General features: G+C 38.8%; 1 protein-coding gene across 16 annotated transcripts in view; it reads left to right on the top strand.

Moving 5' to 3' along the window:
• Positions 1–259: 259 nt before the first annotated feature.
• Positions 260–22,961, top strand: part of EPB41L2 (erythrocyte membrane protein band 4.1 like 2) — a 283,916-nt gene continuing 261,214 nt past the window's right edge. For 11 of the 16 annotated variants that reach the window (XM_072643328.1, XM_072643325.1, XM_072643322.1 and 8 more), the window contains exon 1: positions 13,246–13,303. In XM_072643328.1, the coding sequence (XP_072499429.1) occupies positions 13,260–13,303 (44 nt within the window). In that variant the 5' untranslated portion in view covers positions 13,246–13,259. Of the gene's footprint in view, positions 438–13,086; positions 13,304–22,961 lie in introns of those variants that run through there. The other 5 variants (XM_072643326.1, XM_072643324.1, XM_072643319.1 and 2 more) reach the window with 2 other exon arrangements.

Here is a 22,961-nt window from a genome sequence, read left to right as displayed (position 1 = left end):
GTACAGCCAGGAGGATGGCTGATCCTGAGGTCTCTTTCAGCTCTGGAAGCCCCTGAGGTTTGTGAAACAAGGAAATAAAAAGAAAAAAGTTCCTGCCTTGGCATCGCAGAGCCTCGCACCGAGCCGCGCGAGCCCAGTCCCAGGACTCAGCCTTCCCCGGCTCTCCGAGCCCGCGGCTGGTCTCGGAGGGGAGGGGGAGCGGGAGGGGCTTCCGCTGCAGGGGCGGGGCCTTGTGGGGGGCGGGGCCGAGGCGCAGACTCTTCTGACGGCTCCAGCCGGGGAATTTCAATTTGAAACCTGCGGGAGGGAGGGAGGAGGAGGAGGAGGAGGAGGAGGAGGAGGAGGAGGAGGAAAAAGGAGAAGAGGAGGAGGCGGCTGCCGAGACCGGCGACGAGGGGCGCGGGGTCTGAGGTGGCTCCTGGCGGGCATCGTGCGGGGTAAGCGGCCGGGAAAGGAGGGCAGGAGCCGGCGCCGGCGCCGGGCCGACTGGCGGCTGGGCTCTGATTTCCCCTCGGGCTACAACTGGTCCGGCATCGCGGGCAGGAAGCTGCGGCGGCGGCCGGAGGGAGGGGCGGCGGGCCGGGGGCTGTTCTGCGGGCCCTGCTGCTCCAGGCCGGAGCCGCCCCCCGCTTCCCTTCCCCTCCTCCCCGCGGCCTCGGGAGCCTCCGGAGGGGGCTGGAGCCGCGCGTCCTGCGGGGAGCCCGGGGCGGCCGGGCGCGCGCCCCGGGGTGTTGGAGGGAGCCCAGGAGTGTGTGTGTGAGTGTGTGGTGTGTGTGACTGTGTGTGTGTGTGAGTGTGTGGTGTGTGTGACTGTGTGTGTGTGTGTGTGAGTGTGTGTGGTGTGTGTGACTGTGTGTGAGTGTGAGTGTGTGGTGTGTGTGACTGTGTGTGTGTGTGTGTGAGTGTGTGGTGTGTGTGACTGTGTGTGAGTGTGTGGTGTGTGTGACTGTGTGTGTGTGTGTGAGTGTGTGTGGTGTGTGTGACTGTGTGTGTGTGTGGTGTGTGTGACTGTGTGTGAGTGTGTGGTGTGTGTGAGTGAGTGTGTGTGTGGTGTGGTGTGTGTGACTGTGTGTGGTGTGTGTGACTGTGTGTGAGTGTGTGGTGTGTGTGACTGTGTGTGTGGTGTGTATGTGGTGTGAGTGTGTGTGAGTGGTGTGAGGTGTGTGTGTGAGTGTGTGGTGTGTGAGTGTGTGGTGTGAGTGAGTGTGTGTGTGGTGTGTGTGTGAGTGTGGTGTGTGTGGTGTGTGGTGTGGTGTGTGTGTGTGGTGTACGTGTGAGTGTGTGGTGTATGTGTGTGTGTGTGGTGTGTGTGACTGTGTGTGTGTGGTGTGTATGTGGTGTGAGTGTGAGAGTGTGTGGTGTGGGGTGTGTGTGAGTGTGAGTGAGAGTGTATGTGGGTGTGAGTGAGAGTGTGTGTGTGTGCAAGGAGAGGCTCTTGTGTTTGTAATGCGTATGTGCAAGGAGAGGGGTTTCTTGTGTATCATGTGCATGGAGAGGATGGCTTTTGGGTATGTGTGCAAGGCGAGGGGGCTCTTGTGTATCTACACATGTAGATGTGTGTGTGTGTGTGTGTGTGTGTGTGTGTGTGTGTGAAAGGAGGGAGGGGGAAGGGGGCTCCTAAGGCTTGGGGCCCAGGGGAGTCACAGGGGGAGAAGGAGGAGAGAAGCTGCAGAGCCAGGAGGAGCCTCAGCAGCAGCTGCCACCCTGCACCTATGCCCCCACCTACCTGACTAGGCAGAGGACAGACCCTGCCCCGCCCCCCCCCCCCCCCCCCCCCCCCCCCCCCCGCCGGGAGAAGTCATTTACAGACTTGACTGTGCCCTCACCAAAGGCATACCTTTGTATGAAAAAGTGGAAAGTGGAAGAAGCCAGGGGGAGAGTGGATGAAGAAAGAAACACATTTTTAAAAAGAAAAAAAGTTTTCTGTTTTTCAGTCTTACCTATCCAAGAAGGAAATGAAAGAGAGAGAGAGAGAGAGAGAGAGAGAGAGAGAGAGCCTCCTTTGGAGGTAGTGAAAGGGTAGCAGCAAGATTTTAAAAGTTAACTGCAAAGAAGATAAAGGAAGGTTAGGACTTGGGATAGACCAGCAGAAATTTTGAAATTTAGGCTTTTAGTGCTTGCTGAATTTGGGGTGAGAAGAGCCAAGTTCAAATCCTCATTCTGCCACAGAACGGTGGGCAAATTATACTTTCTCTAGAACTCGGTTTCTTAATGAGGTGTTTTCTTGTCTTACTCTAATTCCACATCATTCTCAGTAATCTAAAATTAAATAAAATTAGTTAGATTTCTGCTGTTCAGTTTTCAGGTACTCACTCAAGGGCTGTCTTACTGCAGTCTGAGCATTTGTGGGTTACTCTCAGTCCAGTAATCCCAGGATGCCAAGTTGGAAAATATGCTGTCCCCAGCTCTCCATGCTTTCCCAATAGCAGGCATGTTTGACTGTGGTGGGGCATAAATCATTATCCTTCCCAAGGCTCCTGACCTCCTCTTGAGGCCAGATTTTTTTGGTTAAGTTAGAAGAGCTCTTGCACAGAGTGGTAACATTATTTTGGGGACCATCATGAGTGTGGAACTTAATGATTTCATCATTTGTATTAGCAACAACCATAGCTTCCTTTCCTAGTTTTAAGTACCACTTCTTTTGGAAAAGAGAGTGAGCTAAAAGAGTACATGAATAGGCCTTTTTCCCCCCCCATCTGTTAATTTCCCATTGCACCAGCTTTTCTTTATTGGGAAACCTGAATTCTTGTCCCTGTTTTATCATAAAACTGACTGTGCGACCTTGACAGTTATTAGACCTCATGTGTGAAATGAGTGGATTGGGCTGCCTAGTCTCCGAAGTCCCAAACTAACTGCCCCCCCCCCCCTTTTTTTACTTTAAGTGTTGTGGAAAGTATAACACTTTCTCACATACTGCTTACAACTCTTCTTTTTTTCCTTGCTTACTTAAATCAGTTTTCTTTTATTTTCCTTTCTTATATTTTTGCCCTTGTTTTTTCCAAAGTCCTTCCTTCCCATTTTGCTTTCTGTGTCTCCATTTTATTCTAAGAATTGTCAAGAAATAGTACTTGTATTCTATGGCAGTCCTTCATGAATTTGGCACAAGAGGGGAAACTGAGTCGATTTCTCTATGTCAGAGTTCGAAGACTTCAAACATTGTCCAGAGAAACTAATACTGATTGATCCTATTCAGTTTCCCCTTTCAGCCTATTCTCTGGGCAAAATCACTAGACTGCTGTTTGGGCTACTGGTGGGGCTGAATTGTAATGCAGTCTTGAATTGTGATAAGGGCCAACAAAGCACATCAATCAGGCTCTTAAGTTTGACACCAACTTGAATAGCTAGACTGTCACCTGTTCATGCTTTACTCCTATATTCCAACTTGAGACCACAGCCCCCAAACCTATAACATCTATTCTCAGTCACTTTTTTGAGCCGATTAGAGAACAGTGTATGTTGTAATACCTTGGAACAATGGCATGGATTTAGGACTAATTTAATCCTACCCAGTCTCAGAGTCACTTCTTGGGCAGATTTCCCACTGAAGTCAGTAGTGGTCTTGTGTGCAGAAGGACTGCAGAGAACAAGAGACTGCTCATTTAGGGTAATGGGGAAGACAGTTTCTTTCCTTTCTAAAACATCCCCTTTTAAAGAACGACCTAGACAGAATAGTCCTTTAATCTTCACCTCTAGTCTTGGTATTTAGAGTGCTGTGTGCAAAGATTTTCAATGGAAAATGCCCTGGTGGGTAACCAGCTTAGAAAACTTCTGAGATCTGTGTTAGATTTGAGGCTAGTTTAAAAAGATTAAAAGTACCAGATGGGAAAGTGGGAACATAGCCTCTTTTAAAGGGAGAATTTCACCAAAGTAAAAGCTAGTTCATATCTAAAGATATAATAGTGTATCTATCTATATGTGTATGCCTATATTTATGTGTGTATATATAGGTATAGGTATATATATATGTGTATATGTATGTACATATACATATAGGTATGTGTATGTATACGTATACACATCCCTTCAATGACATTATCTATAGAACTTTATCCTCATGAATAGTTGCTGCTTTTAGATCTGAGGTTAGAGAAGAATTTTGAATGGCTCTCCCAAAGAAATAACCTAGCAGATGCAAAACTAGAATATTCAACTATCCCTTTTTCCTTCTGACACCAGTCAGCATTTACTACTTTTACTCACATGTGACAGATTATATATGGACCATACTATTTATTACCTAAGGAACCACTACATGGTAAGATAAGGACAAGATTTTTAGGGTAGCTTTGACCTGGCTTCCGGACATGAGGGTGGCTTAGTATTTTGCATTTTCACATTTTTGTGGTTTGCTGTTTCCAAATTACCAGCTCTCAAGAAAAAGAGTTCAGAGAACTACCCAGTTACCAGAATACAAAAACAGATTTTTAAAAACCAGAATTATGTCTACGTGTACTGCCCAACCACTTGCTTTCAGCTAAAAATACTTGCTTGCAGTGATGACAAAGCAGTCCCTGACCAAAATATTTATTGGTAAAATCACTCTGTAATTAGTAATATTGTGTGTCATCATGGGTAACACCAGGTTCCCCTTTAAATCACTGCTATCCTATTACTGTGGCTTTAAAAACTATGGAGTGTGTATCTGTGACATTCTGTTCAGTGGGCTGAGTGAGAATTGGTCTAAAAAGCTTAAGGAATGTAGGTTTTTGTCTTTCATACAACCAACAACTGTGTATTTTTTAATTGTTTGACTTGGGCTCTGTCACCACAGTGGAAAACAGGAGCAGTTTTTCTTTACCCCAGAACTGAAGCAGTTGGTTTAAAAGCAGCATGTGTGGAACTTCATGAGAGTGTGGATTTCTAGTTTTTTAAGAGGAGAGAAAATAGATAGTTTGTAGTCATCCATTACAGAGTAGATGGTGCATTTGGCTTTACTTAAAAACCATGTTATTATTTATTTTGAGATAACAACGGAAATGTGTCTTCCACCCTTTCATTTGGAAACTTATTTTCAGTGACCTTGTTTATTTTTTAGATTTAGAAGTGCATGGCCACTGGTTATCCTTACAGATTAAAACAACAAACAAACAAACAAACAAACCTCAAACATTTATTCTGGCTACTATAGTCAGCAAATATTAGATAAGCCTTGTTTTTACTGCCCTCTCTCAAGTTTAAACTGAAAACATCATCCTGGAAATTGTGAGTAAGCAAGAGGCCCTTCAAAGTCCAAGGTAAAGTTGGCATTCTATGCCAAGGCTTAGTCAAAATCAGCATCGCAGAGATAATCAATAAAGTTTCTAGTAATCCAGATGTAAAGAGTATTTTTTAGTTCTTCTCTTAGGAAAGCCTAGACTAACATTTATTTAAATTTTCTTACCCCAACTCTCTCATATTTCTGCTTTTTGAAATTTTTCCTTTCAGTCAGGTACCAGCCCTGGTGCTCATTTTTCCCTTTGGAAGTGATTTCGCCATCCTTTAATCTTGATTCACATTCTATTTAGCCCTCCTTTCCTTTGCACATAAATTCTATCTTTTTCTTCCTCTCTTTTCTTTCGCTCTCTTCCTTCCTTTCATTAGTTATTTATATTTGTGTCTTAGCTCTCTTTTTAGATTATAAACTCTTCTAGGTCGGGGGCTCCATTAAAAAATTTTCATCATCTTGCTCTTAGAAGTGTACTTAGAAGTGTATTGTTATAGTTTTATGTTTCAAGGTTTGCAAAACACTTATGTTAACTCATTTAATCCTTACTATAACCCTGGGACATAGGTACTAATATTATCCCTATTTTACAGATGAAGAGACTGAGTTTGTGCGTAGCTCAGGATCACTAAAGTAGTAAGTATCTATAGCACCAATGCGATATTCACAGTATGTACAGCGGCTATGAATATGCCGGCACAATTCTGAATCACAAAATATAACAGACTCTCCACATGGAAGACAGAACCAAAACATTTATTCAAACACCAGAAAGCCGAATCCATCATAGTAACCAAGAAGTCTATACACATTATCAGGCCTGCCCACCAACAGGCTCCCTAAGCAAAGTGCCCTTCTCTCACTCACAGCCAGCTGCCTGCCTCCTCTGTCCTTCCCAGCTCTCACTAGTCTGACCAGCTTCCTCCCAACTCTGCTCCAGCTCCGCCTCTTCCTGTTCCACCCATTCAGCTAGCTCCTCCCACTATAGACTCATGTGACTCAGGCTGCCATGTGACTCAAGCAAGTCACATGGCTTATTAATGGATGGGAAAGATCTTCCCATTATGCAAACATACATTAAAATCTATTAAGGATACAGTATCTGAGGGAAGATTTGAACTCAGATCTTCCTGACCCCTAGTCCAGCTCTGCATCTGCCTCTTGAGTTCCTCAATAATATAAGAGTGCTGAATTGGGTAAATTTGAACTCTCAGTGTATAGAGAGGTGTCCACATTTTTGCTCTGTTGGCATCCCTTCTCAAATGGATTGTCTTGATTGTTTGATTGTTTCTTGGCGTCTTCCAGTCCCTCGAAGTGACTGTTTGACTTGTGTACTGTTATGCTTAATAATGCTCTTGTTGTTGTTAGTTATTTTCAGTCATGTCCCACTCTTCGTGACCCATTTGGGGTTTTCTTGGCAGAGATACTCGAGTGGCTTGCCATTTCCTTTTCCAGCTCATTTCACAGATGAGGAAACTGAGGTAAACAGGGTTAAGAGACTTGTCCAGGATCACCAAGCTAGTTAGCATCTGAGGCTGGATTTGAACTCAGGAAAAATGCGTCTTCCTGGATCCAGATTCTACCCTCAATTTTGTCTTACACTTCACTAGTATCCTTTGGTCTTCTTCTAGATGGAAACACTTATTTTCCAGAGTTTCAGACCTTCAAGAACTTTAGAAGTCATCTAGTCTGATATTTTTTTTTATGGATAAAAAAACTGAGGCCTGTCTGTTGAAGGTCATATAGTTAGCTGCAGTTGGCCTGACTTCTCTGATTTTAAGGCCTCTGTTCTCATTGGGCTACCTTAATTGTATTTGCAATTAAGTTTTCCTCTCAAATTATATTTATTCCTATTAAATGCTGTTCTTTTGTCACTGACCCACCTTGCCATATTTTCAGTTAGACTGAACTCTAAATTTTTCCTTAGGTGAAACTGTATTGCTGGTGATTGAAAGCTTTGATTGAAATTAATTGGACTGACCTTGGGAACAAATCCAGTTTTGTGTGTGTGTGTGTGTGTGTGTGTGTGTGTGTGTGTGTGTGTGTAAGAATAATTGCCTTGTCAATCTGTGGGAAACTAACTTTTCTTGAACATTTTAATTATCTGTGTAGAAGTAAAATTGCAGTGACTTGAAATGGAAATTTTTTACATCATTTTCATTTCCAAATATAGTCTCTCTTTGTAACAAAGAAGAAGGAAAAAAAGCAGTTCAGTAAAACCAGTGTTGCTCCATTGCAAATGATGTTGACAGTTGTGGTTTTGCTTTCTAATTATTATATACTTTCTAATTATATTTATTCCTATTAAATGCTATTCTTTTGTCACTGACCCACTTTGCCATATTTTCAGTTAGACTGAACTCTAAATTTGTGCTTAGGTGAAACTGTATTGCTGCTGATAGATAACTTTGATTGAAATTAATTGGACTGTATATAATATATAATAATATACTTTTTATTAAAAATAGTCTTTCCGTGAGTGTGCTTTGTAGTGTTTGTAGTGTAAATGTTTTGTAGCATCAATATGCTTTGTTAAAGTTTGCCTTTATTTTCAGTTTTTGTGTGTGTTTATACAGTATCAGAAAACTTTTAATTTATATAACATTATTGATGCCACTTTTCAGTTTTTCTCTGCCTTTGTTGGCCATCCACCCAACAGCATGCATATGGCAGAAGTTTTTGTTCTTAGTTCAAATGAGCATACCTAGAATAGCAGTGCTTCTTAAACTGTGGGTTGTGACTCCATACAAGTCCAGTGACTAAATGTGAGGGTTGTGAAAAAATTGGCAAAAGAAAAGGTTTCTGTATACTTATTTTATATACCTGTATACCTAAGAGTCATGTAAAACTTTCTTGGGTGAAAGGGAGTAGTGAGTAGAAAAAAGATTAAGAAGCCCTGGTCTAAAAGATGACATTTGATAACTACTATTGCAGTCTTACTTTTAAGCACATACACAAACCCTTGTTATACTATGTATGAGAATGAAATGACTCAATGTGCAAAACTGTACTTATAACATGTTGCTTTTATCACTGATAAAAGGCATAATGAATAAAAACTGTAGGGCAAAGAGTTTTTTACTGATGTTTCTAGCTTTTTGAATATTGTTTTAAAAAGTTACTTCTTTGAGAACAGCCTTATCTCTGCTTTGGGTATAGGAAGTGTTAAGTTGAGGGTCTTGAAAGACTCACTAGTTTGTAACATCTTACTACTTTTTGTATTTGAGGTATACTGCCTACGTATAGGGCTGGAAGGGACTTCATAAGTCATCTAGTCCAATCCTCTTATTTTACAAATGAAGAAACTGAGATATCTGAAATGGAAGACTCAGAGGATATTGAGTGTTAACTTGCTAGGATTCACACCCATAATACCGGTGTTCTTCGACCATTGAATCATGTCAATGACCATTTCTTGACTTTTTTTGTATTTTTGAAGACTTTTGTGTGTCTGTTACAGATGTAAATGGAAGAGTCTAGGGCATCATCACTTTTTGTTGTGCTTCCTCTCAGTAAATAAACTGCATGATCCTTTGTTCCAGTCCTTGTTCCAATCTGACGCATTGCTAGATCATATATACTAGTGCAGTTTCTTGGTTTCATTTGTTTCAGGGCTAGATCATACTTGATGAAGTGGTGTTTTAGTTTGCCCTCATAGTAATACTTTTGCCTTCCTTGCTTACAGGAATTTTTAAATTTCATGATAGCTACTTTGCCATTCATCTTCTCCATATTCTAGACAGTTATATCTTTTATTGGATTAAAATTATTTATACACCATTTTCTGGGGGGAAAGTGCTACAATGCTACTACACCTCCAATTTGGAGCAGTTTTCCATATGATTGTTTATAATTTGAAGTTCTTATTTTGATAATGTTTCATCTCCTTTGATCACTTACCTTAGGCTCCTGTTAAATAGAAGACTTACATCACAGATACATATCTCAGATAGCAGACTTTAGTCATTGATACTTGATGCAAATTTTTTTCCATTCAACAATTTCTTTTGTCTTTATTGATTTTATACATGCAAAAGCTTTTTAAAAAATTTTATGTAATGAAAAATTGTCTATTTTGTCTTTTGCAGTTACTCTGTTGTTTGGATAAGAAACGTTCCCATAGTGTTTGTTATGAAAAGTACCTCCTCCTTTTCTCTTAATTTTTTTTAATGTTGTAACTTTTTATATTAGTTTTGCATATCCATTTTGAGCTTCCGGTATGTGGCGTAAAATGTTAGTCTAAGCTTAATTTTTGCCAGCCTTAAATTTTCATGAAACTTTTTTGTCACAGAGAGAATCCTTCCCCTATTAATTTGTTTTTTGGGTTTATCAAACACATTGGAACTGTTCTCAATGTTTTACTTATCTTTTCTGTTTCACTGACCTGCTTTTCTCTGTTTTAACCTGTGCTAAATCATTTTGAATATTACTGCTTTATAATATAGTTTTAGGACTGGTTATCTTAATGCTCCTCCATTTGTGTTTTTTATTTATCTTTTAAGATTCTAGACATTTTCTTCTTACAAATGAATTTGTTATTTTTAAAAATTCTGTATTTTAAAATTCTGTAAAACATCCCCTCCTTAATTTGTCTAAGTATATAAGTTATAAGGAAGACATTTTTATTGAGCAGTGAATATCCTTCCAATTATTTGTCTCCCTTTGTTTCTATGTTTATATAGTTCTTAAATATGTGTCTTAGTGGGTTAACATTCCAGGTTTTTTTTTTCAATTTAGAGTTATTTTGAATGAATTCCTTTTTTATCATTTCTTCCTAGATTTTTTTTTAAAGTACTGTATAGCAATACTGATGATTTTTGTGGATTTATTTTGTAATCTGCTATTTTACTAAGGATCTTAATTGTTTCAAATAGCTTTTTCACTGATTTCTCTGGAGTTTTTCTTAAAATATGCCATCCTGTTATCTATAAATAGGGATAATTTAGTCTCCTCTGCTATTGTCTCTATCTTCATTTTGTTCTTTTATTTCTCTGTCATGGTTAGCCTGTCTAGAACTAAGTCAAATAATAGTCAGAATTGGGGGTAATGTTTATTTTTAATGATCCTATCCATAAAGAGGGTTGGACACATCAGCACTGTTCTCCAGACCTTTTTCTGTTAAGGATATGATAGCAACTAGAATTGTTCCATGAGTCTGCCAAAAGACACATGTACTTTCTGCTCTTTGGTCAGTTTTGTTCATAGATTGGCTGTTCGGTGTCATCTAAATCTTTGATGCATATGTCTTTAGTGTTCAGGATAAATGTTACTGTATTGTTGAGTATAGAATCACCACTCACTCCCCCCCATTTCAAAAGATCTGTGATTCTAACAGTATCTCCACTCATCCAGATTGTATGTCTTCCACCCTTTAGTTAAAGTAGCCATGTAAATAAGTTGCTGTTGCACCCCTGTTTCTCCCATTCCCTCCCCCAAACTGTTGTATATCAGCCTTCTGATGATGAAGCAGATAAACCTAGCTAGATTAGGCATCTAAGAGAGACACATATCTCTTTGTAGGGCTTTTCTAGCATGTTAGAACCTAAGACAGCATGTACTTCTTCAGTGTTACTTATAAGAACCCAGGTGCTATCATCATGCCATAATAATGGCCCTTTTGCAGTGATAGCTAAGTTTATATAATGCTTTAAGGCTTGTAAAATACAGATAACTCATTTCCTCTTCACTAATGATCTTGTGAGGGAGGTGTTGTTATTATCCTTACTTTACAGATAAGGAAACTGAGGCACAGAGGTTAGGGCTTTCCAGGGATTACATAGTTAGTAGTTGAGGCTAGATTTGAATTTTTTGGTATTTCTTCCCTTTCTTTGGTTAATAAGCATAAAAAGAGTAATGAATGAGAATGGCTTTCTGTTTCTCAGTTGTTCCAGCCGTGGTACACTTTTCTGCTATATTTGTAGGTGTCTGCAGTATAGAAAGGTCTGGTCTTGATTTTTTTTTTGTACTTCCATCTAAATAGAGTGAAAAATTGTGTCTTGCCTCAAGGTCACAGAGCCAAGTTAGGGATGTAAGTGAGTCTAGGGCTTCTACCTCTAGGTCTAATAGAACAGACCTCTTCTCTTACAATTCACACTCGGAAGGTTAATGGAATCCCAGTCTTTGTTTTTCTGAGAGGAAAAAAGAGGGTGCTTGCTGAGCTTTGGGAAGCTGCAGTGCCATCAAGATCTCATTGACTTTATCTGCTGGCACATTTTTAGTTCAGATGGTGGGCAAGGTGAAGGGCTCCCAGCCCGGGAAATAAAATGGCCGTCTTTGTTAATTGTGTGGATGATAGTTTTGCTTTCTTAGCAACATGCATACACACAAACCCTTACTTCTTAGGCTTCAGATTGGAACTGAATGACCAGGTAACAAATTTACCCTAGCACAGTATTATCTTTTAATTTGCTGTATCTACAAAGTTGAATACTTCTGAAATTCCATGAAAGAAGATAATACCACAGTGCCTGGTACCTAGTGGATGATTTGTAAGTATTTATTGACAGATTTTAAGGGAAAGAGTTTGTCAGTTTTTATAAATGAAAAATTTTCAAATGTGTAGTGAATTAGTGCCTGGCTCAGTAGGCTCTTAATAAATATTAATTTATTGATAGATGTATCACCTAATGACTAACCTCGTAGTGGCAGTAGAGAGCATTCTGCACCAGTAGTAGAGTGTCAGGCTTGGAAGCCCTGAGTTCAGATCCCACTTTAGAAACTTAACCAGCAGTGTCAGTCTGGGCAAGTCACTTAACCTCTTTGCCTCAGTTTCCTCAACTGTAAAATGGGGATAATAATGACATCTACTTTCTAGAGTGGTTGTTAGGATTAAATAATGATAATACTTGTAAAGTGCTTACTTAGCACAGTACACATAGTAGGGGCTATATAAATGCTAGCAGTTACTGATGAAATCAGGAAGAAGTCCTAATTAGGAAACAGTGCATTCTCTCCTATATGAAAAAGGAAATATGACAGTGGTGTAAGCATTCCACTGTGGTTCATTTTTGCCTTTAGACTCTGGAGCCCCGTCTCATTCCGATGATCTTCCATTCTTTCTAATTGTTCTAGAATCTTGTAGTATGAATTCAGTAGATATGTCCAAAAAAAGTTCAAATTAAAAAAAAAAAACTTTTTGTTAACAATGTAGTAGAAGAAATGAAAGCATGGAGAAAGGTCACCCTAAGAAGTGCTGAGTATATTGTTTTCTTAGACGTCTTGTGGAGTTGGCATGTTTGTAGAAACAGGCATCTTGAGTACTGTCTACAAATTTGTGAATAAAAGTATTTATGTACAATCAGTAACCATACCAGTAAACTCTGTATCTTAATTTTTTAAAGGCCAAGTTTATTTGTTTTAAATTATTTGGAGATGGTAAATGTAATTATTTTCCTTTATCTTCCCCTTTTAAATTTTCAACTAAAAAAATAAAGGTATGGAAGATATTCTTAGGTGTTTTAAAGTCTGCAGTGAAAGGTTGATTTGTAAAACTCCATATGTCATGAAGATGTGGCTCATGTTTCTGGCTACTTTTCTTTTAAATGAAGTTAACTCATTTTCAGTCTTGTGTTTCATACATTCTTAATTTGAAAGCCTGATGAGAGAGCGCCTAGGATAGGAGTCTCTCCTATCTGTTGTCTGTTACTTGTTTTGTTTAGTAGTTTCACCTGTGTCCGACTCTTTGTGACTCCTTTTTGGGGTTTTCTTCCATAGATACTGGACTGGTTTGCTATTTCCTTCTCCAGCTTATTTTACAGATGAGGAAACTGAGGCGAAAAGTGTTAAATGACTTGCCCAGTGTAACAGAGCAAACATATAAATAACAACATGGAAACTGAAAGGTTGAGCTGGTGTGCTTAATAAACTTTTTATTTGTTAAATTTTAAAGCTTTTATTTAAAATGTTTTATTGATGTCTTTTTTTATACCAGTGATTTCCTAGTGTATTACATTTTACCTGTCTCCCTCTCTGAACCCTCCCTTGGAACTGAGAAGCAATTATGCAAATGCAATAGGCAGGCAGTGTATGTAGCATTCTGTTTCCATAGTTCTCCCTCATGGTCACAAGGTTCTTCCTCATCTCTTCTGTGGGGCCAAGATGGTAAGGCATATTTTAAACTACCATATTTGCTTATTTCTTACCAATAGGGAGAAATCTTCCCTACTCAACATTTCAGTTTCTGCATCTATAAAAAGAGAAGATTGGACTAGAGGTCTCCCAAAAAATCTCCTTCCTTCTTTAAATCTATGATCTGATCCTCGAATCTTGAAATGCTTTATATTTACTAAAATAATAGATATTACAGAATACTAGTTCCAGTAAAAGAACTCGAATGCTGTATTTTGTTAGGTATTTGAATACCTTTTCGTCAGTGAGATGAGTTCTTAAAAAATAGTTTTTAGAACTCAATGAAATGAGTTCTAAAAAAAAAAACAGCCCTGGAACTTCATCTATGACCAATGTAATGAGAATTAAAAACCAAAAAATTCTTGCCTCAAATTGAAAAAACAAAACAAAATAGTCTATCCTCCGAATTCAGTTATTGCTTGTGTTTAGATTTTCCTCAGACTATGTTGTCTAATGACAGTATATTAGAGCTAGGCCAGCTGAAAGTTTTTCTTGAATGAATTTTTTGAGTCTTAGCTTGTTGGTCATTGTGAAGGGCAGTGTCTGGCAGTATAACTGGCAAAATGATATGTCTCAAATACACTTACTTTTGGTGGGGGGAATGCAAGAGTCTGAAACAATCTTAATTTAGGGGGGAAACACAAGAGTCTTAGTCTTAATTTAGGGGGGAAAAGGCAAGTGTCTTAAGCAGTTTTAAGCAATAGTTCATGTAATAGTTCAACTATTATGATCAGGAATTTGATTGAGAAGTAAGAAATTTGCCTGATGGCTGTTTTTTGAAGTTTTATTGGTTTTTTTTTTTTTAATGTGTGTCAAGCCAAGAAACATTTATTAGTACCTGTGCTTATACTAGGGGAAATACTAAAATAAATTAGATGAGGGCCCTGGTTGGGGAGGAGTGGAATATGTACCTTCCAAGATATTCAAACAAAAGTTTGTTGAGGGCTGATAGACGAAAACATAATTCCTTCCAAATTGGGAGCTCAGGGAATCCTTATTGAAGGTGTTGGCATTTGAATGTGAACTCTTTGAGGGCAGGGGCAGTGCTTTTGACTTTATTTTTATTTCCAGCACTAAGCATACAGTACATAATGCTTAATAAATGAAGTTGACTGACTGAGGTGGTCCTTGAAGGAGGGTAGGATTGCACTAGGCAGAGGCAGGATGCATATGCAGAACAGTAAGAGTCTGGTTTGGAGAGTAGAATAGTATTATTTTGAGTTTCATATTGTCATATAGAATACTTGTTACTTTTTTTTGACATTTGATGTCTGCTGTAAAAATGTAAGCTTTACAAATGCAGGATGATTCAGAGCTGATGAGCAATTAATTAAAAGCAATTAATTAATTAATTTACCATTAAGACATTTTGAAGAAGTTTACCTTATTCTGAGAGAATTCCAGAGAGACAGACAGAGATGGAGGAACAGAGATAGATAGAGACAGATTGATGTTGATACTGTTGTGGCTTGTAAGCTTCTTGAGGGCAGGGACTATCTTTTGCCTCTTTTTGTATCCCCAGCACAGTTCTTGGCACATAGTAGCACTTAATAAATATTTATTGATTCATTGAAATTGCTCTTCATTTCCATGTAACCTCTCCACCTATGCTCCTCTATGGTCTTCTCTAGGGTCTTGTATACTCTGCTTCACCTTCTCCTTCCTGTCTGAAAATGTACTCAGATGAGTTTAATCTTAAAGAAAACCCCTTCCTTGATTTATTTAACTCCAGTAGGAAGAACATTAGAATGTGAAATACCAGTTGCCAAGTCCTCAACTTGCTTTCTGAATTTTGCCAGATCCTATAGCTTTCTTGAGTCTCACTTTTCATCATCTGTGAAATAGAAACAATATAAGCCCTGACTTTTTCACAGGGCTTTTGTAATAGTTAGATGAGCTGATATATGTGAAAATGCTTTTAAAATTGCTGTATGTATAAGTCTAAGATGATTAATGTTTTACTAACGTTTGAGGGGAGGGAAAGTAGTTTATAATCTTCATCATGGGATCTAGTAGACTTTGTAAACTTCATCCTCTGGTGATGAAAATTCAGTGTTTCTGGGTACCCCCTCTCTACCTTGAAGCTTTCTCTTCCCTTAGCTTTTGGAGCCCTTTTCTAATGGATTTCTCCAGCTGTTTCTGTCTCCTCCTATGATTTTTTCCTTCTCCTTACCCATAAATGTAGGCTCATCTCAAGACTCGGTCTCTTGAACTTTCATGTTTCTTTTCTTGGAGAGCCTCCTCTCCTTCAGAGAGCTCTTCTTACTCTGTTGACTTCCAAATAACACCTCCCTCCAATGGATGAGTTCCACATCCAGGTCTCTAGCTCTGACCCATCTCCTGCTTTCCTGTCAGGCTGGGTTTGAAATTTCCCCCCGAATGTCTCACCATGCATGTGTAACTTCACATTTCTGCGGGTTGCTCTTTGGTGTCTCCCGTAGCTGACCTTTTCCATTCATTTGAGAGGTGTTCAGAACATCACTTGGTTATACCTGGATTAGTTTCCACCTTGCCCTTCTGTTGCCATTCTCCCTTCTCCTAAATCCATTCTTTATGCTGCAAGCATATTGATTTTCCTAAACTGTTGATTAGCATACTTGATCCCAGTGGTTCTCTGCCCTGCACACTTTGATCCCTAATTACCTCTCCAACTTAACCATAGGGGAAGCATTGTGGTCTGTGTGGTGCATATAGGTGTGGACTAGATCATTCAATGAGTGACCATGGAAGTCACACCTGTAAAATGGGGTATGCAATATCTGTAACACCCACCCAGCAGGATTTATTGTGAGGCTCAAATGAGATAATGTATAGAAAGCGTTTTGCAAACCTTAAGGCCCTACATAAATGCCAACTATATTTATTATTGTTACTACTGTTCTAGAACAAGATTAGCTAGCATCAATGAAGAGCAAATTTGGCACTTGACAGAGAGTGCTGGAACTCTTTTTTAAAACCTTTCTTTGTATACCACTTAGCAGTACTTGGCATATAGTAGTTACTTAGCATATTAAAAAAAATTTTAAAAATTCTTTTCCTATAAAAGGTTCCTTTCATTTTGGATGTCTTTTTCTGGATCTCCTTTGCCTTTTATGGTCTATACTCCAGATATTTAGCATATGCAGTTTGATTTTGTCAGTCATCTGTTTCTCAGATTACAAACCCCTTGAGGGCAGGTACTATGGTTTCTAGCTTTGTCTGGTACCTAGCATAGCATCCTTCACTTTATAGCCATTCCCTAGCTACCTGGTTAGCAGAAAAAGACCATGGCCTGGGAATTAGGTTTTCCTACCTCTGTCACTACCTAGCTGTCTGACATTTCCTCATCTGGAAGGTTTGGACTAAGTGATCACAATGAACATTCTGTGATTTGAGACCTTTTTATGATGATAAAATGATTTCTTTATATCCTTTAGCTTGTTGACCATAACCCATTTAACTATGAGTTAAGTGAAAAAGCTAAAAACATCATTTGGTAGCATTACTGAACATAGTTTTTAAAGTCCAAGGATTTGGCTCATTGAATGTGTTGGGTAGGTGTGTTAAACAGATGAGGACTAATAGGATTTAGAACTGGCAAAGACCTTAGAGATCATTTAGTCCGGCTTCTTCATTTTCCAGATGGGAAAATGTAAGTGAGAACTTAACGGAGGTCACAAAACACAGGTCATAAATAGTTAACCAAGAACTGAACCTCAGTCTTCAAATGGTGCATCATCCATTGTTCTTTTAAGTTGTCACTTAACATCACTGTGTGGTACTTAGCTATAAAATGGCAGCATTAGGGAGGGGAGTAACTGGCGTGTATGAACTGGTAGACTGGTAAAGTCTCATTAAGTGCAAAATGGTTTTTATTAAGAATTCAGTTTTTGGAACCTAGAGTAGTAGCAAGTACTTTTTCCCTTTTCTCCTAAATCTATCAGGAATATAATTACTCTAAAGCAAGTCTCCAGTAATAAATGCTCGATAAGTGTTCTTTGTGTCTGGCATGAAAATGCACATTTAATTTTCTCACCTGTACTTTCTGACATTGTCCAAGAGAATCCCATTACATTGTTTCATTTTATATTTCTGCTTATTGGTCCTGAGTCTCACTCACATCCTTATGAAACCTCACCATAGGGTATCCATACAATGTGCTAGAGGTTTTTTCAGCTACTTCCTAACATTGCAAAAGTACCAGGGGACCAGTCTGGTGTCACTGGCTAAGTGACCAGCTTATCTTCCATTATGGACATAAATTCATTGAAGGTATCCTTAATTCTGGTTCTTATTTGGCGTTGGTGAAGTAGTTTTTGTAAATCTTTTCCATTTTTCTTCTCTTTATCATCTTTTTTCCCTTTTTTTCATAAATGTCCTTGGAATGACTTTAATTAGTTATACATCTTGCCAAATTTGTACATCTTGCCAAATTTTTTTAAGACCTGTTTTACCCTAGACTTCTTTTTATTTTATGAAATACTACTGCTTATAGTTGTCTGTCATACTCTTTCCTATGATTTGATAGAGAAATTTCTATTCTAACCCCAGGTTGCCTTTGGCAGCCATCTTTCACTGTTTGTCAAGTTAATCCAATGTTTGCTAACCCCGATGCTTTTTGACCTTTTTTAAGTAGCAGTGAATTTATATTACTTTATATTCTGGATGAAATTGTTATAATAGATGTCAATGTAATTTCTGTTGCTCATTTTCCATTTTTCATAGCTGATAGTTTGCTTTAATAATTTGAGGTTAGATCTTTAAAAATTGCGTGCCATCTTTTTTCCTCATTACTCTTTCTCTTGCTCATTATAAATTTTGGTCTTATCTGTGATGAGTTGCTACTCTGACTGAGTGCAGACAGTTGACTCAGGGAAAACTTTTATGTCAATAAAAAATCTTTTCCTGTCTGTTAAAAGGTAGTCATTTTGTCATGACTCTAAAAGGGAAAAAAAATAAAACTTTATAGGAGTGTGCTTAATATTTTTACTCATTTTATTGGAAGGAATTAGAATTGTCTAACATGATAATGAATGCTGACTTTTTATTTTTATTTCCTAAATTTTATTCGCTTTGCTGCCTTATATAGTATCATTATTCATCATTTATCATTTTATTTTGGGATTCAGAATCTTGCTGAATATCTGCAAATATCTTAAAATACTATAGATAGAAAACTATGGGAGATTATCTTGAAACACCAGTCACTGAAATTAGTTTTTTTTTCAATAAAAGCTCTATTTTCTTATCATTTGCCTTTTTCCTTATGAAAGCATATTATAAAAAAAAAAGTGGGGTCTGAGGAATGGCAACTGATTTTAATGGAAAATTATTCAAAACTTAGGTTTAATGCTTTTTAAAGATTTACTAAACCCTTTTAGAGGGGGAAATAATAATGTCACTTCAGTGGAAAATGTAGAAATATGTGAAACTTCCAGATGTTTGACTTAAGGTTGGACTTTAAAATTGCCAAGGGAGGTGGGGGTGCAGGGTGTGGTAGAGGACGTGAAATATCTGCCACATCATCAAGTTGACAGCAAAAATAAAGTTTCACTTTCATTGATTCAGTGATACCTCCGTCTCAGACATTTTCTTATGGGGGGATTGTGACCATGATCCCAGCTTGGCTCTTTCAAGATTCCCGTGATCCTGTCACCATTGTATCTCCATTCTCCATCTGTCTCATGATATTAAGAAAGAAAAAGATATGATTTGTTTTCCTTTAAAATTCTAGAGTGAGAACTTAGACTTAAAGCAGGATTGGACCTCTGAGACCAAGACCAGAGTGTCTAGAGATTGGTCCAAGAGCACATAGATAATAAATGACAAGAGTTAGGATTTGAACTTAGGTTCTCTTATTCCTTCCCACATGATGCTCATGCCTTCTTTCTGTTGTCCTGTTGGTTTGATTTTTGAGCAAGTAACGTGCCCAACCCCTGAACTCAATTTTTTCATCTAAAAGATTAAAGGCATTGGACTAAAGGATCTCAGGTCACCAGGTCCTGTGGCTCTATGGCTTTTAAGCCTTGTTTCATTACTACTGTAGCTCAATCTTAAGTGGCATCATTTCAGTTTCTATATAACTTGCTTAGGCCTGTGAGGTTCCTAGAACTGAATTAAGCCTTGTCTAGGAGTTTTCTGCCTTTAGGTACTTTATTGTCCTTGTCATCATATCAGTACCATCTAGAAGCATGCAAAGAATGGTGTAACAGCAAGGACCCCAACATACACAGAAGGGCCTGCTTCAACAGGTTCTTTGATCTGCTTTTCTAAAAGAAGAGGCAACTTTTGAGGGGTAAACAGTCACTTTAATCAAGCACATATATCATTCCCTTAGTTCGGGGGAAAAAGCCCTGAACTTCAGAGAGTTCAACAGACAGGGCTTCCAACGGTCTGACCATAAGCAATACATGCATCATAGATCAACTGACAGTGCGAACTGTCTGACCATACATACATAAAGAGAGGCAGCATCATCTGGTTTTTCAAAGCAGAGGGGCTCCTTAGTGGCTTTCCAGAGTCTCATCTGGCATGTGCAGAAACCTTTTTCCAAAAATTAAGCCCCAAAGTAAAACTTCACCTCAGAGTATTTATACACTTTTTAGAGCCAGAAAGCATCACCCTAGAGAACCAGTTCCTCATTAGAAAATTAACAAAAGGTGCTTGAGGTTTATTAATGGGTGTTTATCCAGTTGATTGATCCACATTTTGGGAAAATGGAGAAATTGTGAGTTTCAAGATTAGAGAAAAGGTAACCCCTAGAATAGAGGACAAAGTCCCCCAAATGGCACTAGTTTTAGATTTCCTTGGGAGTTAAATTCCTAGGAGTTTTAACCTCTGATAAACATTGACTAGATCCAAAATGCTTTAGTGGTTTGACTTAAAGTGAGATTTAAAAAATGGAGTATTGAAAATTTCTATTATCTATGTAAGTATGGTGTGTGTGTATGTGTGTTTGTCTTTTATTGCCAAAGAAGACCATACCATCAGAGAAATAATGACATGACTTGCACTTGACTTCGTTTTGAGTGAGGGAGGGCTCTGCAGGTCACCAGCCTCACTTCTCCTTCAGAGCCATCTGAATCCAGTGACCAGATATTGCTCAGGATGACTGGAGACCCAGGATGAGGCAATTGGGGGTTAGTGACTTGCCTAAGGTCACACAGCTAGGGAGTGTCAAGTGTCTGAGGTGACATTTGAACTCAGGTCCTCCTGACTCCTACACTGGTGCTCTATCCACTGCACCACCTAATTGCCCCATGTAAGTATGTATGTATAGCGAGGAAAACCTTTTATAGGATCATAGATTTAGAGTTGGAAGGAACCTTACGATTTGTTGAATCCAACCTCTCTCATTTTACAGATCAGGTTACTGAGGCTGAACCAGGTTAGGTAGCTTGCTCAGGCTCATACTAGATAAAACATATATTAAGGCTTACTATGTGCCAAGTACTGTACTCAGCACAGAGAATACACATAAAATCAAAAAGCAAGACAACAAATTCCTCAAGTTGCACACAGTCTAATGAGGGAAGACCAGGTAATAATTCAGTATATTTGTTAAGTACATACTATGTGTCAGGTATTGTGCAAAGGACTGGTGATAAAAATAGGAAAAAGAGACAGTTCCTGCCCTTGAGGAGCTTACAGTTTAATGGGGGAAGACAAGATATAAAAGAAAGATATAAAGCAGAGGAGAGCAGCCTTTGTGTTAGGGCATATAGGGGTTTAGGGCAGCTAGGTGGTGCAGTGGATAGAGTACCAGTGCAGGAGTAAAGAGGACCTGAGTTCAAATCTCACCTCAGACACTTGACACTCACTAGCTGTGTGACCTTGACCAAGTCACTTGGCAACTGCCTCATCCTGGGTTATCTCCAGTCATCCTGATGAATATCTGGTCACTGGATTCAGATAGCTCTGGAGGAGAAGTGAGGCTGGTGACCTGCACAGCCCTCCCTCACTCAAAACGAAGTCAAGTGCAAGTCATGTCATTATTTCTCTGATAGCATGGTCTTCTTTGGCAACTAAGAATGAACACACACCTACACTTACACACACACAGGGGTTTAAATCTAGTTTGGAATCAGTGTGCTACCAGGTATCTGAGGTGTACTGTGAACCACTTTGAACCAGCTGGTCCTGGCTCCAGGTGCCCAGTTCACATCTCTGACACCGATGGTACCTTAAGTTGGAATGGTTAGAGAATGAGATGGTCTGGTAACCTAGTTAATTTAATTAGAACCTTACTTTTGTTTGCATCCTCATTGAAAATCTTTCCAATATTATTACTTCCTGTAGTCATTGAGTTATTGAGTTGTTACTCTTTGTCATTTATCACTTTCTGATAAAAACAGATTGCAGTAAAAAGTTGTTCTGGGTAGCTGGATTCAGTTAATTGAAGAGGTTTTAGTTTACCATATGCAAAATCTCTAAGAAGCATTTTATAATATTGAATAAAAATGTATTTCAGCTGAAAAGTTTTACCACTGAACTTATTGGATTGGTCTATCCACATATGTTGACTTCATGATCAGTTTGAGGGGATCTTTTCCCACTTTACCCATCTCTAGACTTCCAAGAGGAAAAAAAAAATTATTGTTGTTTGAATGGATGCCTCTTGGGTAGGAAGTTTATTTGGTGACATGGTGTTAGGCAAAATGAGCTTGTGACTTTTTTGTCAGATGTCTCACCTTCAATGAGAACTCAGTTTGTGTTTTGTTGCTTACTAAGGCAGTAAAGAGAGACCTGTTCTTGCCCTCTTCCTCTGCTGCATGCAGCCCTCCCTCCCTCTTTCTTTTTTTGGAAATCAGACTAGACTGGAAAGTCTTCTGTAACTTGTAGTTGGATATAGTATTTGTTTGCAAAGAATTGTCTTCCAGATTTTCTAAGTGATTCCATCTGTTTCAGTGGGGTGGATGTGGTTATTTGAAGTCCTACTTCTGGATTGTTCTGGGAAGAATTTGGAAAATGAGAAACAACATAAGAAATTTCAATGATAACACTAAATCATTTTATATAATATTTTAAAACTTTCAGATCACTTGGCTCATAACCACCCTGTGAGGCATGCAGTGTTAGTGTTAGCTAGATGGGGAAATAAATGATAAAAAAAAAAGAATTTTATGAGGATTGAGGAATTTAAAATGAGCAGCTTAGTTCAGTGGGGGAGGGATACATATTAAACTGATATTGCCTATTGGACATCTCAAACTGGATGTCCTGTAGACATCTTAAACTCAACATATCCAAATCTGAATTCATTTTCCTTTCTTCTGAATCATTTCCCTTCCTTCCAATCATTGTTAATACTATCCAATGCAGCCCTGTCTTCCCAGGAGCCCAAGCTTGTAACCTAGGTAACATCTTTGATTCCTCACTGTCTCACCCCTTATCTCCAAACCATTATTAAGTTCTGTTGATTTTACTTTTATATCTCTCCTTTATGTCCCCTTCTTTTCTCTGGCACTGCTACCACTCTGATGCAAACCCTCATCACCTTATGTTTGGATTATGGCAGTAACCTACCTTAAGTTTCTTCCCACTCTAGTCCAGTTTCATCTCGGCTGTTAAACTGATTTTCCTAAAGCTCAGGTCGGACCATGTCAGCTCTCCCTCACCAGTAACCTTCAGTGACTCCCCATCACCTCCAGGA

This window comes from Notamacropus eugenii, chromosome 2, assembly GCF_028372415.1.
Source record: "Notamacropus eugenii isolate mMacEug1 chromosome 2, mMacEug1.pri_v2, whole genome shotgun sequence".
NCBI lineage: Eukaryota > Metazoa > Chordata > Mammalia > Diprotodontia > Macropodidae > Notamacropus > Notamacropus eugenii.
The sequence above is the reverse complement of the archived record's forward strand: the minus strand, read 5'-3'. Positions and strand labels throughout refer to the sequence as shown.